General features: G+C 46.3%; 1 protein-coding gene across 1 annotated transcript in view; it reads right to left on the bottom strand.

Moving 5' to 3' along the window:
* Positions 1-634: 634 nt before the first annotated feature.
* The window catches only part of Adcy2 (adenylate cyclase 2), a 332,154-nt gene continuing 316,071 nt past the window's right edge, over positions 635-16,717 (bottom strand). The window contains exons 23-25 of the mRNA XM_050144723.1: positions 11,086-11,200; positions 6,012-6,136; positions 635-1,359 (exon numbers count right to left, since the gene is read on the bottom strand). Of these exons, the coding sequence (XP_050000680.1) occupies positions 1,207-1,359; positions 6,012-6,136; positions 11,086-11,200 (393 nt within the window). The 3' untranslated portion in view covers positions 635-1,206. The remainder of the gene's footprint in view (positions 1,360-6,011; positions 6,137-11,085; positions 11,201-16,717) is intronic.

Genomic DNA, 16,717 nt, shown 5'->3' with positions numbered 1-16,717 from the left:
GCTTCTGTTTGACTCTGCAAGCCCTGGCAAGGTATTTCCCTACAGAAGGTCAGTAGGCATACAGGGCTCTGAGGCTTGTGCTGACTTTTTAATGTTTGTTTATTTTTTATTTATTATTTATTTATTTTTTTGTTTTTTTCAAGACAGGGTTTCTCTGTGGCTTTGGAGCCTGTCCTGGAACTAGCTCTTGTAGACCAGGCTGGCCTCAAATTCACAAAGTTACACCTGCCTCTGCCTCCCAAGTGCTGGGATTAAAAGCGTACACCCTACTGCCCGGTGACTTTCTATTACTTAGGTGGTCCTCAAAAGACAGCATAATTGAAACCAGGCCATCAGATACACCAGGCACAGATTCTTTCCTCCCAGAAAACCATTTCACAATCCAGTGCATCACAAACTGTGTTGCCAATCTCCATCACGCAAGGGTCTGCCTCCGTCCCAGCTTCCAGGCCGCTTCTGAAAGGCTGAGAGATGGAAAACAAACTTTCATTCTGGACCACATCACAGGAGGAGGAGAGGAAAGGAAGGATACAGCACTATAAACCAAAGTACATAAATCTTTAATGAATTAACCTTACAAAAGACAAATGGCATCAAGACCTCCGACGAGTCTGGTACAAAACTGGTCCTAGGCTGTTGAGGACTCATTCTGCTGTGGACGGCAATGGCCGCTTCCACAGGACAACAGAGCAGGATGACAAGGGCCGCAAGTCCCGGCTGAGGCTCACGGATGACCGCTGGCAATGACACGCGTGGACGGGTGAGCACAGACTCCATGTTGGGTGACAAGATCAACTTAATTCACAAATACTGTGTGTTTGAATATCAGACTAGGGATGCAGTTACGAGCTACCGTAGTTTCCAGACAAGAGCATGCACCGGAAGATAAGATACACCCCCAGTTTTATTGCCTTAAGAATTTGTGTTCATTTCGCCTCTCTCTTCAACACTTCTTTGAATGCTCTCCTAGGACGCGCTCCCTTCTCCTTTTGCTTAGGAGTAAGCACAGTGCAAGCGGCAGGACAATCTGGGCGCACGCAGACACCAAACAGTACGCCACTGGGTCACAGGAACTAGTTCTGCGGGGGCTCCAGAGGGTGGGACAGAGCACGGACATCAACATGACGGACACAAAGGCGGCTGCAGTCAGAAAGTGCGTGGTTCGCTCCTGCAAGTACGCTCTCCTTGCCAGGAAGGGGCAGATTCTCAGGACGCCAAGTTGCTCTGAGAAAGGGACCTTGACATCTCTGTGTTGACGAAGTATGTCTTCAGGTCCCCCTTCCCCTTTACGTTGATGATGCCACGGCACGTGCACGTGTAGCCAAGTGTCTGCAGGATGAGGCTGGTCTCCTCGGTCACCTACGGGCCACAGGAACACACACAAAGGGGTTACTCCCCAAGTCGCTGCCACCCACTTCAAATGGAGTCAAAGAGTTGTCCTGTTCCTTACCCCAAGAACTCCATTCCTGAGACATTAATAGAGGAAAAAGAATCTACCAGAAAATGTTAAAGTCATGTCTAATTTAGTACTGGTATAAAAAAGGAAACTGAAAGAGCCTAAACCACCAAACAATGTCCAAAGTTAAGACGCCTGTGGCTTATCGGGGAGGGATAAGCCACACTGAACACCTGGAAAAACCCCATGGAGACACACCACTGTAGACGCTGCCTAAAGTGTACGCATGCTTTGGAGTTTAAAAAGAATTACTCTCTAATGAGGGGGTAGGCGACAGTACCTCTCCTAGACAACACAGGCTATCAGGGGAAAGCCTCGAGCTAGGGATGGACGCGTCTTTTGTAGCTAGTGGTCAGTGGAGTCCTGTAGAAACCATTACAGGCTATCACCATTGCTCTCCTCCAGAACTGGGTACAGACCTGGAAGCGTCATCTCGACTGGCTAGCTAGGCATGATGCTATTGGGGAAAAACAACTAACCATCTTACATAGCAACGAAGAACACTGCAACCTACAGTGACTGACCCGACAGGATACGCCTCCTAGTACAAGGCAGGATTCACGTGTGGTACCATTAAACTGTGCCAAATACCTATGGTTGGCTAGGTCCTAGCTCTAAGGGAGAACCCAGTACCATCGCTCTGCTAAATATAGGTAGCATAAACTGATCCCTAGGCTCTTTCATTCTATACCTATGAATGAATGCATCAGTTTCTGAGTCAGCTCAAGCCACAGGCTGAAAACTTTCCCTGTCTTTACAGAGATCTGCCCTAGCTCCTCCTCAGTCATCTGTGGAGATGTTCCACCTGCCTGAGATCCTGGAACACACAGAGTGTCAATAAGACAGTCCCTCAGAGTCACACAGGGCACGACCATGTCCACAGTGACTGCTGGGGACTTCCAGCCTTGTTGTTTTTGATGTCTACACCAAGGACTTTAAACTTGTCAGAAAACTAGTAAAGCATATTCTAAAGAACAGTCAAATTCTGAACATTCTGGGTATGGAGAGGAAACAGGTTTTGCAGGAATGGGAAAGGGTGTTCTTGGTAGGGGTGTGGTGCTCTTTGTCCGCCTACAAGGAGACTCCATGTTGTCCGGGATTGCTGGCATCCCTTGGCATTGGTTAACAACACTCACATAGAAAGAACTGAAGGCCTTGATGCTCTTGAGCATGGTTAGACTCAGATATTGGACCACTTGTCTCTTGGTACTCTACTGGGTCCTCTTCACCGACAATGACCAGCCTCAGCCCCCGTCAGAGGGGCCAAATCTCAGTCTACCAGGTAGAGGGGATGTGACCAGATCAAGGTTACTTGAGTTGGATCCTGTGAGCATGGCCAGCTGCATCTGTTCCCGTAGCAACGGCCAGCTGGGTTGGTCAGGCCTGGAGGACTTGGTTGTGTCATTGGACTGTTGCTCACCTGGCAAGAACTAGGGTCTGACTGATTGACTCAAGTGGAAGGCGGTGAGCCCTGAAAAGCTGTATTGGCTCCATGAATTACCAACCAAAGTCAAAGCTCTCCTTCAGAACGGCCGCTGAAGTCGACTCAGGTTGGGCTGAACAAGATGGAGTGCTATGCCAGAGCAGGGTGAAACCTGCTCTTGATGACAGTAGAATATATACTTTTTTTCTCTTTTTTTGCAGTGCTAAGTTCAAATCTAGAGCTTTGCACATGCAAGAGAACGCTATAAACTTCTGGTCATTTGAGATCCTCATCCAAGCTGAGGCACACAGTGTGGGGAGTTAGCACATCTTCCAAAGGACAAACATGACAATGCCTACAATGGATGTCCAGTGATTTTCATGCAAATTTGCCACATAGCTGGAATTATCCTTCATAACAATACATAGCTGGGATGAGATGTGAAACCAGCTAATTTTGAGAATGAGGTAGGGGAAGCTGGCACAAACATGCCCATGTATGGGCACACACACATGAAAAACAAACATGGATGCATACACCTGCAAGCACACACATATACACTCATCTTAAACACACACATGCAAACCCATATGCACATGTATGCACACACATACATACATTTAAAACACACATGCATGCATACATATGGAAACACACATACACATGGAAACTTACACAAATACACATGCATGCACACATGCAAGCACTCATGTACACACACATGTGCAAGAACACATACACACACATGCAAACACACACGCATGTGCACACACACTTCTCTCTCAGCTGGGGAGTTTAGCACCTCATCGCAGATTCCGGACACTATGCTTGAGCAAGCACATGCATTCTGGGGACTCGTGTGCAGCTCACTAGCTCCATCACTAGAAGTCAGATTGGTTCTCGCTTATCTCTAGTACTGAAACCAATTCTGAAGAAGACAAGTAAGAACCATAAGCGTAGGCGTCCAGCTCTTCAGAAAACTCCCTAGCCCTCTTTGAGGGACAAAGAGTAACCGTGGTGGGGAGAATATGCTACTGCAATGGCAGGCTTCAGAAAGGCTTTCTCCAGTATAAAAATAGGTCAAATAATCAAAAGACATGAAGTGATTTGGATATGGGGTTGATGATGGGAATAAAGGAGATAGACTCCATGTACAATCTAAAACAACATTTCCATATCAAGGCACAAAATTAACCATAATTTTCCTATAAATGCACCTAAAGCGACATCTAAACCTTGGGAACATGCGTCTCATTCTACAGACGTTGTGTGGAAGTGTAAAAGAATGTAGGTTAAGAATAAGGCCAGGGCTGACAAGATTGGTCCATGGTTAAGGGCACACACTGCTCTTACAGAACCCAACTTTGATTCCCAGAGCCCACATCACGTGGCTTGCCATCACCTGTGGCTCCAGGCCCCAGGGGTCAGGCATCATGGCCTCTGCAGGCAACTCTCACTTACAAGCACATATCCACATTCCTGGCCCCACGACGCATATTCACATGCATATAATTAAAAATAAAGATACATAAAGAGGTGGACTTGTTTCCCTTTGTTGTTATTCTTTATGTCTTAGATCTTTCTTATTTCAAATGGTAGAATGGGCAGCAGCCCCCTGTGCTCCTTCTGCACAGGTTTGTGCTGTTAAATTTTCCCCTCCTCTGTGGGTCACTCTCTAACCATGCCCACACCTACCTTTCCTTCTTTCCCCTCAGTGACCCCAAACCTTTTCTCCACTGCCTCTGTCCTGTGGGCGACGCCCATTCTCACCAGAGGCCAATAACTAACCAGGGGATAAAGAAAAGAACTAAGAGGTACGTGGTAGAGCAGGCAGCCCGGTGCCATCACGTTCTCTGCAACTGGCTGTGAGAACCTGCTCCAAGAGGCTTCTGGGAGGGAAAAGCTCACGATTTCATCAAAGGACTAAGAACCCCTACCATCTCTCTTTGGGTAGCTTGGGGGAACCCAGGTCTCCACACAAGGCTAGAATTTATGATATTGTATATCATAATTTGAATGATGTTTACATGTCTAGTGTTGCTCGGGAGAGAGGAAGTGCAGGTCCAAGCACCTATAGCCCGAAGCTATTGCAGCATCCCAGCCCTTCATAAGAGGCACTGTAAAATCATTTAGGAATCAGACTAAGTTCCCTTTCTGGCCTGTCCGCTCACTTTCCATCCTGCGAAGTTCATGGTTTGAAACATGCCCTCTTTTATGATGCTGTCATTCTTGAGACCCGATGGCTGTGATGGCCACTGTGTGCCCGTTGTCTCCAATGCAACACTGTTCCACAGTGTGAGGGCACTTGGTGACAAACAAGTCCACAGTCCATAGCTCAGCGCTTGAGTGGAGCCAGGAATTAAATGAGATAAACTGCCAACTCCAGGAGGACACAGCCTTCTTCTTGGCTGCCTCTACCCCAGTCCTTCTACCCCACACGAACTGCCGCTCGGTTAGAGAGCTGGAGACATTTCATAACGTTTCCTAAACCAGACCTTTTCTCATTATCCATCTAGCAATTTATACCCCCCCTTTTTTTTTCTAGAATATAATTAGTGCTCTTCTAATTAGCGTTACTTTAACTACGGCTAACAGGGATTTAATGAGCATGGTGTGATTTTATCTTTTCAGGTTGTTGCTTTCCCTCCTTGCCAGATGTCGTCTTTCTCTCCCTGGGGTGGACCGTGGAGACTTGGGGTCATTTAGAGCTCTTGAAATGCCACGCGAGGCTGATTTCCATCTTACTTTCGCTTGAGCTGCAGGCCTTCCCTGCAAAGTCTTTATATGTGTGATGGGGTCAGAAAAGGGCAGCAGTTCAGGGAGGCACCTCCGGGGCACTCAGTACAGGAGGGCATCTCTTAGGCACCCAGGGCCCTGGGCCACCATCCTGCCACGCAGGCCACTTCTGGTCAGAGGATGACCAGAAGTCTTTGTAAGGTCCATGGCCTTAGCATCATTAGAATCTGGTTGGTGTCATTCCTAACAGTAAATGCAAAAACTAACATTTTCCCTAAAAAAGGGTTTAAGTAAACTCAAAGTGTACCTATTTAAAAATTTTAATTTTATTATTATTTTACTCTTTGATGTAACTTGATGTAGACACCAAGGGTGTCTGAGAAGAGATTGAATTACCTGTATTTTGTCCAGGACCCCGGTGCTGTCCATTCTGCTGGCGACATTGACAGTGTTGCCCCAGATGTCATACTGTGGTTTCTGAGCTCCTATGACACCGGCTATTACAGGTCCATGATTGATACCTGCAACACGACAGAGCTAGGTTAGCAAGGTTCTAATTGCAGCAAGTGTCCTCAGTCAGAAAGCTGTCTACAATGTGCTCGAGACATCGTTATTAAACAAATCTTAACCAAACCACAGACTTTACACATCAGAGTCCAGGGCAATTCCAGCTTTATCCGCTCAAGATGCTGCGGTGCCCGTGACGCCGGCGTTCCCTTCAGATCGCTCTCCATGCTGCAGGGCTGCTGCCCCTCCTCTGCGACAGGAGGGCATGCTTCAGAAAACTAATGGCTGTGACAAACTGCTTTTCTTGATGCCACAAAAGAATCCTAGGCTGAGATCACCACAAGACTGTTCCAGAGTTTATAACTAACATGACTTTTTGCCTTGTTTCTGTTTTCATTTTGGAGACAGGGTCTTGTCTTGTAGCTCAGGCTGACTACAGATTTCAAACCCTCCTGTCAAGTTCTTGTATTAAAGGTGTGAGCTACCCTACCAAGACTAATATAATTAATATAATCAATTTCCAAATACTCACGTTTTAACTGTGTACCCTGAGCGGATGAACTCAGCGTATATTGCCACCCTTGTGCCTACACGGCCATCACATTGGCCACCGGAGCCACACTGCGGCAGCATCTCTGACTGCCAAGAACTACCCTCAGTGCCCCCCCCACCACAAAATCCTCGAACAGGCGTCATGACCCTAGCAGGCGGGTCAGACCACTATCGTTACTGTCTTGTGAGTGAGGAAGCAGAGGCAGGTGCTATGACTCAGGCAGAAGGAAGAATGCAAGCCAGCTGTGGCTTCTGGGGCCCCTAACAGCGCATCTCTTTTGTCTCTGCTACATGTGATTTTTACCTGCATGGGCTCATTGCTTCTGAACATGTTTTTGATGGTGATTTATTTTGCTACATTGTTTCCCAATGGATTCCTCTCACCCGCACTACTTCTAGAGAGCGCAGAAAGCTTCTGCTCAGGTCTGTGCTAACAACAAAACAACTAATATGTGTGATAAAAAAGGTTGGTGGGACTCAAGTTTGGGGATCTCTAAAATTATTGGAAAGAGACTGGAGAGATGGCTTAGTGGTTAAGAACACTGGCTGCTCTCACAGAGGACACAGGTTCAATTTCCAGTGGCTCACAGCTGCTTAACTCCAGTTCCAGGGAATCTGATGCCCTTTCTGTGGGATCAGGCATATGGCAAACAGACACACTTGCAGGCAAAAAAAAAAATCATACAATTTAAATAATGATATTTAAGCCAGGGAGTGGTGGTACACACCTTTAATTCTAGCATACAGGAGGCAGAGGCAGGTGAATCTCTGTGAGTTCGAGGCTAGCCTGGCCTCAGAAGCAAATTCTAGAACAGTCAGAACTGTTAAACAGAGAAACCATGTCTCAAAAACAAAACAAAACAAAACATATTAATAGAATTTAATATAAACAAGTGGATTATCTATACACTGGCATTCAGAAGTGAGGGCGAGTCTGTGATCTCCGAGATTGTAGGAGAGCCAGCTGTTGAGGTTGCCCTCTACAAGGAAGTGACACTAATGACCAACCTCCAAGAATTTTGGGGTCTGGTTCTGTTGAAGCCAAACCCTCAGCGTTCTTGTTCATCAGAGTGAGGAATTTCATCTTGCTTGGGAGGAAGTCTCCCTTCTAACTGAGTCTCCAAGAAGACAAAACTCAATATGGAGAATTCCAGAGTGCTCTTTTTCTGATCCAGTTGGCCCATTTCTTGCTGAAGGACAAACAATTTATGGGAATCTTGCACTATATGGGCTTTATTTATTACTTCCCCAGATAATACGGCATTCGGGGACACACTGTTAATGAAGGTGACAGTGATTCTACTGAGGTCCCTTTTTGATCAGCTACAATTATAAACTCTGGTTACTGCTTGATTGGGGTCAGAGTGTCACTGCTAGGGGTGGGCCAAGGCGATGGCACCTATTATCAAAAGTCAGTGGGGCAAGACTCAGACCAGTGTCTGTGACTGACAGGAGCCCTGTGATCTTCTAAGCCCACTTCTTATTTCTTGCCAAGAAATTCAGTTCAAACACATAGACCCATAAGTGTTTGGGTGGAGTAGGAGGGGGTCGTTGGGAACAACTGATAGGTTTCTAAGATCACTCATTTATTTACATTTTCTCCTGCATCCAACATCCTTGCCACTTCTGAAAGATGTAGCTTCTGACTGCAGACCTGCCTACTGAGGGATTTTTTTTTTAGTGATAGATTATTGCAGTGGGAATCTAGGCTCAGAAACAGAATCCAAATACTATTCTATTAAATCCTGCGTGTCTGAGAAATGAGAAATATGTTCCTCTTTGCTTCTGTGCTGTACTCAGCAAAACTTCCTTATACTGTAGACAGCTCAAATCATACATCCAGCTCGGTCACAAGGGTCAGAGCACCCAGGAGTCAGGTCACGATGCTGGCCTGAGATGCTAGTCCCTCATCCATCAGCGTTTCTTCTGGCTGTCATAGACTTCTGCTTGGACAACAGCTCTTGGGGATGGGTGAGGCCTGAGCTGGTTGAACTGGTTATGGCTAGCAAAAGGCTACATCCTCACCCACCTCATGGGGCCACACTGGCTCACTGGGTTGTTTCTAGCTTTATCAGGGGAAGAGAGAGAGGCCTGTGTGGTTGGAAGATGTAACAATGCAGGGTCTTCTGCTCGGCCCACAGAGACACTTGGCTGCAAAGCATGGGCCAGGATGGCTTGGCTACACCAGGGGGCAAGCGCAGGAAGCACCGGGCTCCTGCCTGACTTATCCGCTTTAGCGCAGCATGCAGGCCTGTGGTCTAGCGCTGTTTCTGGGAAGTTCAGCATTTGCTTCTGTGCGTTTTCCTGAGCTTGTTTCTCTCTTGCAGCTCCACTGGGGAGACACTCTCTCACTGGCCATTTTGCTCAAAGTTCTGTGTTGGGGTTGGCTGTTTCTTTTGTGACCCTGAAGTTCATTACCTGTGGATTACATCTAGTCTGTAGCCGCCCGCTGTTTACTGTGGTCCTTTCTGTGTGACCACATCTTATTAGAGCCAAGAACCTGCTGGGCTTGGTTTTTTTTTTTTTGTTTTTTTTGTTTTTTTTTTTTAGATCTGTGGAGATGCAGAGAAGTCCCGTGTGTTTCTGATCCACCACCGTACCCCGTTCAACACTGAGACCACTCTGGATGTGACACAGAGTTATTCTGTTCCCATGTCACATGGCTGGGTTATTTTTGTTCATGTATGTTTGGAAAAGGTATTCTGTCCATAGAACTCTCAGTGTTCAGGTGGTAGGGCCTTCAAGAGGACAGACTTAGTGAATACGTTACTACTGTGCGTGTAGACTCAGCTCTCCTGAGCATGGGTACTACAAAGAGTAAATCTAATCCTCCAGTCTCTCCCTGGCCTTTCTGATTTGTCATGTGATCTCTCTCACATACATAACTATGATGTCATTGCCCCATGCTGTGACGTCACCGTGAGGCCCTTACTCTGCATCTGGTCTTGCACTGTCAGCCTTCACAACTGGGAGCTGCACAACTCTTTTCTCTTTATCAAAGCGTCCAGGGATTTTGTCATAGCAACCGAGCAGTAGCACCGACGCTCCAGGACACCACATTCCAGGCTGTCCAGAAAATGCACAGAGAAAGCTCTGATGCAGGGATCAAGAAACATGTTCGGTGTGGACTGCTGGCCGACAGGGTAGCGTCCTGGTCCCCTTGACACCCCGACTTTTGTGTTAGCAGAGTCTAGGGAAAGGCTCACCCGTCAGAAGTGACACGGGACAAAGGAAAACATGCTCAGAGGCTGACAGCAGTATGTGTCATGAAGAACATCGCATTTGCCATCAGGAGGTTTTAAAATTCAGGCCACATGTACCGAGAAGGAAGAAAATAGCTTCAAGTATCCAGATGCCCCCCCCCCCCCCCCACCAGTAGAAATCTGTATTCAAAGTAAAGTTATAAACCACACAGATGGATCTTGACACAAGAACTGCTTGTCTGTGGACTAGTGGAAGAAGCAAAATGTGTTGCCAAGAAAGCAAAAAAAAAAAAAAAAAAATTGTCAAAGAGGCTCTTAGAAATCACGAATTCCTGCAGACACCGTGCATATATTACAGGCCAGCTGTGTGCTAAGCTGATGGCTTCAAACACTGCTTTTTAAAAGACTTTGGAAAAGGCAAGTCATCACGGAACATGCTAAATATCAACTTAAAGTTTGTTAAAAAAACTTTTCAGAAATCAAGAAGTTTTGTTTTCTTAGTCAATTAGAAGTTATGACTTTTTTTTTTTTAAACTACTAAAAATGTCTACAAGGTTGAAGAGAATGGGCAGAGCTTCCTGGGACACACGTTTTGTGTTCCTGAAGACTGTGCTCCTATAAGTGGAATCCAAATCCAGTAATCCTAACACGTATACTTTGTTTGCTTTTTTTTTTGAGACAGAGTCTCAAGTAGCCTAGGGCTGTCCTTGAACTGTTATGTAGCCGCTGAGGACAGTCTTGAACTTCACGCTTGAATCCTCCCGCTCCTAACTCTCAGTGGTGGAATGACAAGACATGCCACCACCGTCATTGCTAAGATGCACCCTTCAGTGACATTGCTTATCTCTGGCACTGGTGTGGAAGCTAGCCGATGTCAAGTCATTGTTAACAGCAAGTATGGTGGCCTCCTACCAATATGGCGCAGCAAGGGAAGAGTTATGTGCTAGGTAAACCCTCAGCTGGCTGCGGGGACGTTCTGGGGACTAAGACACAGCTCCAGCTCCACCTGTTGAACCATGCTTCTGTTCCTTGAGTTCAGCGGAAGGGAATGCCTCTTTTTAAATTGCACAGAAGCAGTTCTGGGGCTCACGGCCTCCCTGCGCCCTTCTAGACACAGCCAGCCTCACGCCAGGCTCTCCACTGCGTCCGGAAGCTTTATTCTCCACCCCAGGCCTCGCTGCTTGCTCGGATCCCCTGGCACAACATACCCACTCGCAGTTTGAAGTCGTTGAAGGAGTGTTTATTGATGGCATCCAGTTTTGCCACTAGGGCATATGCAAACTCCACCATGGTGCCTATGTGCATGTACTGGCGCTCAGGCTCCTGAAAGAGAGCACAGACATCCAGATCGGGCTAGAATCACAGAACGATGTCATCATCCAGTCACGAGCCGGGCCCCATCCTGAAGGGAGGACTCGCCTTTATGGGACACAGTGGGAGAATTAAATCTCATTGCAGGATGTATTTTTTTTAAAATATTTATTTATTTATTATGTATACAACATTCTGTCTGTGTGTATGCCTGCAGACCAAAAGAGGGCGCCAGACCCCATTATAGATGGTTGTGAGCCACCATGTGGTTGCTGGGAATTGAACTCAGGACCTTTGGAAGAGCAGGCAATGCTCTTAACCTCTGAGCCATCTCTCCAGCCCCTGCAGGATGTATTTTATCAGAGTCCACTGTTAGGGCCAGAGCATGACATGTGGACACACTGTCCCAGCATCCCATGTGCCCTCAGGAGAAGGCACGGTGGCTCAGAGATGGGGTCCACCTTAGCTCTGCATTGTTCTTCCCGCAGGCACTAGTACCAGCCGGCTTTGAGCAGCGCTGGCTCCTCATTGCCCACATACCGAACCTTATCTGGTCTGACCCAGCCAAGGGCCCCTCCTTCCTTGCCTCTCCCTGGCTCCCAGCCGGAACTGCCCACCAGGAGCTCTAGGGAAGCTGAGAAGAGCTACTTAGACGATAGAGTTCTGCTCTCACCATGAAGTGCGAGCCTACCCTTTTCTGGTGGCAGCTGCCAGTCACCCCACAGCAGCTTCCCCCGGCTCTGGTGACACACGCCTTACTTTTGTCTCTCCAGGATGCGAGGTGGGCATGCTGCCGGCTGAGTCTTGTGTGGTACTCCTAACCTCTGTACCTCAGAGTATGACTTCTTATCATTGGGAAGAAACCTTTGGACAAGTCATTGAGCGAGGAGCCTAGATGGAGCCTTATCCACAGGGAAGCAGGCCTTTAGCTGCAGTGGGAAGACACCTGGATGCCTCTCCATTCTGCCGGTGAACTCCTGCTGGCATCTCCTGTGCTCTCTGAACCCCACTTTGAAACCGCTGCACCCATTTCATTTCTACAGCCATCAATAAAGGCCCTTGGGCTGGTCATGGTGGAAAAGAATTCATCCTCTGGGTAACCAACAGGTACCTAAGATTCCCAGGGATCGTGCTGGGTGGCTCCTAACCTGAGCTTTTAAGGAGCAGTGGAGGTTGAGTGTCTCCAGTCCCTGCTCCATCAGCGAGCTCCTGCTAATGATGCCCTGGATGGGGGAGTGCGGAGCTTTTCCTGGCTCACATGGACCCTGAGGCTGAATTGCAGTGGTGATGGAGAACAGAAAGATGTGTGCTCCTGGCAGGTGCTGGATGGAGCCAGCGGTCCATCTACAGATTGGTCCTAACCAAGCCCTGATGCCTGTTTGGTTCACACACAGTAAGCAAATGAATTTATTTTAAAGGTTATCGAATTGCATATTTTAAAATTAAAATCATTAAGAAGAAAGCATGGATGCCAATGTTAAATGCAAAACAAGCAACGGGTGCTCGTACACCTTCCAAACAGGAAGTCCCTATCTCTCCTGCTCTGCTCTCCCCTCCGGATTTGTTCCAGTCCCCGCCGGATGTTACCTCTTTCCAAACGTGTTGCTGGTAGAGGTTTTCTGAGCTATTTGTAACTATGTATCAAAGCTGGAGGCATTGTCCACTACAATGGAGGTTGCAGACATGGCATTAAATGAGTTTTCTTCCCTGTGCACTGTCTTTGACTTAAGTTCCTGCTAGAATTAGTGAGGGAACAGATGAAAACTGGTCAAGTAATTGCCACCAGTGGTAACACGGAGGGGGACTGACCAGGTAGGGATAAAGCAGGAGCTTCCTGTACAGTCAGTGGGGCCTGCAGAGCCAGTCAGAGACGGAGCAAGGGAGGCTGTGCAGAGAAGCGGAGGGACAGAGGCGGGGAGGACAAGCCACTTCTGCTCCCTGCTCTTCACTGTCACCAGAAAAGCCACAAAGGGTGGGAAAGCTCACTCTGCAAGTCAAGGCAATTATCCCCAAACTGCCAGCTGGCTATTGCAGGTTGAAGTCTTAAAGCCAAGGAAAGGAATCAACATGGCTTGCAAGGATGGCATTTGGTGGAGACTGAGCTCACCAGGGTAGGAGTAAGGGCCCAGGAGACGGGCAGGCTCCCAGTTTGGACATGCTGTAGACTTCCTCAGGGGACATTTGGTCATCAGGGCACCCGTCACAGGATGATGGAGCAGGTTGGACTTCAAGTCTGTTCCTGGAGTGTTTGCTCTCTTGACAAATGCCTGCTTCTCTTACAAACTACAACCAGCTCTCAAAGGTAACGCAAGCTTCTAGTCACATTGTCTTAGTGATTTAAATTAGAAACCACCATTTCCTTTTAAAAACACAAATAATGTCGAGCAGGGGCTGATACCAAGGCCGGGCCCAGCTGAGCGCTGACGCCCCTCTGCATGTAACTGGTGGGCAGATGTAGTTCTGCGAACAGACAATGCCCAGGCAATCTTAAATAAAGTCCAGATTCCAAACGGCCACAATTCCGATAGTGTTGTTTCTTTTTGGATTTAAGAAAATCCAATCAATTCTTTAAAAAGTCCACATATTTTGCAAATTGAATGTTTGGCTATGAAAAGTAAACATCTGGTCACATAAATATATTTTGTTTATAACTTTAGAAACAGTTTGAAGCACATTTTAGAGACATGGCATTCTTTTTTTTTTTTAAGAAAAATAACATTTGTGTTGACATTTATCAAGAAAGCCATATTTTACCTCACAAAATGCAATGAACTTTGCTTTTCAGACAGAAAGCCATCTTTGTATGACCTGCTGAGATTCTAATTAAAATTTGTAATCACAAATGGCTTGTATTGGGTAGAAGTCTCCTGCATGGATATGATGGTATATAATATTTCATTTATGCCCCAGAAGCTCTTATCTCAGTTCTGCCAGACGACAATGATATCATTAGTGGGAAACAATCTGTACTGCCATTATTAGCACTTTTATTGCCTATGGAGACCGTGGAGTCCTTTAAACATTCTGAATAGTAAATGCCATCTTCCCAAGAGTCTTAGGAAAAGAGGTTTAGATATAAGGAGCCTTATGAAATATGTTCTCGCTTTATAAATAAGGAGACAGATGCAGAAAGTCAGCTGTTTCTGTCTGGGCTGAAAACCATCACTGGTGAATCACAATGCCGAATCAGAAGCAGAATCAAACCTTTAATCTAATCTAGAGTTCTGTGGCAATGAGACACAATCACTCCTAGCAACACTGATCTACTCCCGAGAGAATGTTGAGCACCAAAGACACTCCACCTGGAGCCTTTCTTCTTGGCAGAACTGGCCCTTGGGCAAAGAAATGCTCATACCTCAACCACTGACAGAGATACAGAATATCCGTAAATGGATAAAACAGAACTGTCATATCCTGCCAAGACAGGGTAAGATAGTTTTGAAAAGTTGCTTGCCTTTGAAAATGGTATGTCAGTTACGTCAGGCCTTACCCAAAGTTGGTTGCCTCAACATTGCAAATGAGACTTTGCGTGATTGCCCAGGTAGTCAGTTGTCTCTGTCATTTGTTGCACATTTTGGAAGTTTCTTGATTGTACTTCCTGTTTACTCAAGTAATATTACTTCCCTTCTCAGATCATTGATGGAGTTGAAGATTAGATAATTGTAGTTACCCTCCTCATGATTTAGCTAAACTTAATTTCAATACATTATTTAGACTCCTCGAAATAGAATGCTTAGTAAAACTTTTGTTATGTGTTTCTTGCTTAATATTGTTTATTACTTGTAATTTTACATTTGGTATCTGTTCCTATTGTATATAGTTGTATTGGGTTTGGATCGATCTTGTTTAGACAAAAGGGGGAGATGATGGGGAAGCTCAATCAATCACATCTGGTTGGGGTGTGGCCGCCTGGAGCCCAGGTAGAAAAACCGGGGTAGGTAGGTGCGTGCTCTCTCTATGCGGTGCTCGCCGGACCATTTTGGACTTCAGACCTCCCACTCTTGCAGCGTGTGTTCCCCCCTTTTTCAATTATTAAATTATATCTGTTGTTCTTGAGCTGGTCTGGTTATTTATCATACCGACTGAATATGCCAACACGTACACAGTGAAGGCATTGACAAAATCTGTTTCTATTAGAACAGAAAGTAAAAACTTAAAACGAGTTCTGCTTTGGTTATACATGAGATACTTACATTTAAGCAATGTTGCATTAAAAAACCTGTATTTTGTATTTTACATTTTTTTTTGCTTCAATACATTACTGGTATGTGGGAAAATACAACCTGTTAAAAATGGGCAAGACCATGCACAGGGCTACACTGCTCTTTCACCCCAGGCTCTAAGCTGGTTTGGGTGGCTTCGACTGAGAGTCCAAGGGTAGGAATCCATTAGGTTTCTTTTACTTTGTCTCCTTCTTTTCCCCATTAATCAATTAGTACAGCCATTAGACTAAGTCTCTGAAAGAAATCACCTGACGAGGACACATGACCCATTTAGAATAATTTGAGAGCTGTCTCTACTGCTGGTGTCGTGGTTTGAATGAGAACAACTCCACAAGTCATATGCTTGAATGCCTGGCCCCAAGAAAGTTTGAGGGATTAGGAGTGAGGCCTTGTTGGATATGAATGAGGGTAGACTTCGAGGTTTCACAGGCCCATGCCATTCCAGTTGGTTCTCTCTCTCTCTCTCTCTCTCTCTCTCTCTCTCTCTCTCTCTCTCTCTCTCTGCCTCATCGTTGCTGTTTTAACATGGAAGCTCTCAGCTCCGGCTCCAATGCCAGGGCTGCTGGCCTGCTGTCAAGCTCTCCCGCCATGATGGTCCTGGAATTACCCTCTAAAGCTGTAAGCAAGCCCCTAGTTGAATGTTTTCTTTTATAAGAAAGCATCTATTCACAACAGAAGAAAACTAAAACTAATACAGCTGGCTAGTTTCTAGTGGTTTTTTTTTTTTTTCAACGTGACTCTTCCATTTGGGAAGAGGAACTCTCAATTAAGAAAATGCCTCCATCATATTGGCCTGTAGACAAGAATGTAGCAGCATTTTCTTGACTGATGATTGCTGTGGGAAGATCCAGACCACTGTGGACGGTGTCACCCCCGAGCAGGTGGGCCTAGATGGTATAAGGAAGTGGACTAAGCAAGCCAGTAAGCAGAACTCCACCCCGGCCTGTGCATCAGCTACTCTTCCAGGTTCCTGCCTTGATTTCGACCTGATTTCCTTGGGTGAAGAGTTACAAACTTTAAGATGAAATAAACCATTTTTTCCTCCAAGTTATTTTTAGTCATGGTGTTTCATCTCAGTAGTAGAAACCTTGGGATACCTCCTCTTGAGTCAGGAACCCTCTTCCACTCTCTACTCAGGATGGTTAGGATGGGAACAGACCTCCCTGATACTTCATGGGAATTTGTTTTATCGGGGTCTGGGTTGTCTCTCAGTTCCTCCAATGGAGGTGTGTGTGAACCGAGAATGTGGGACTCATGCCTCCTTATCTCTGAATTCCCCCTACTTTAGGAGGGAGACTGTGGTTAG

This window comes from Alexandromys fortis, unplaced genomic scaffold (genome assembly GCF_014885135.2).
Source record: "Alexandromys fortis isolate MF-2015 unplaced genomic scaffold, M_Fortis_MF-2015_v1.1 scaffold_52, whole genome shotgun sequence".
NCBI lineage: Eukaryota > Metazoa > Chordata > Mammalia > Rodentia > Cricetidae > Alexandromys > Alexandromys fortis.
This window is presented reverse-complemented; position numbering and strand designations above follow the sequence as displayed.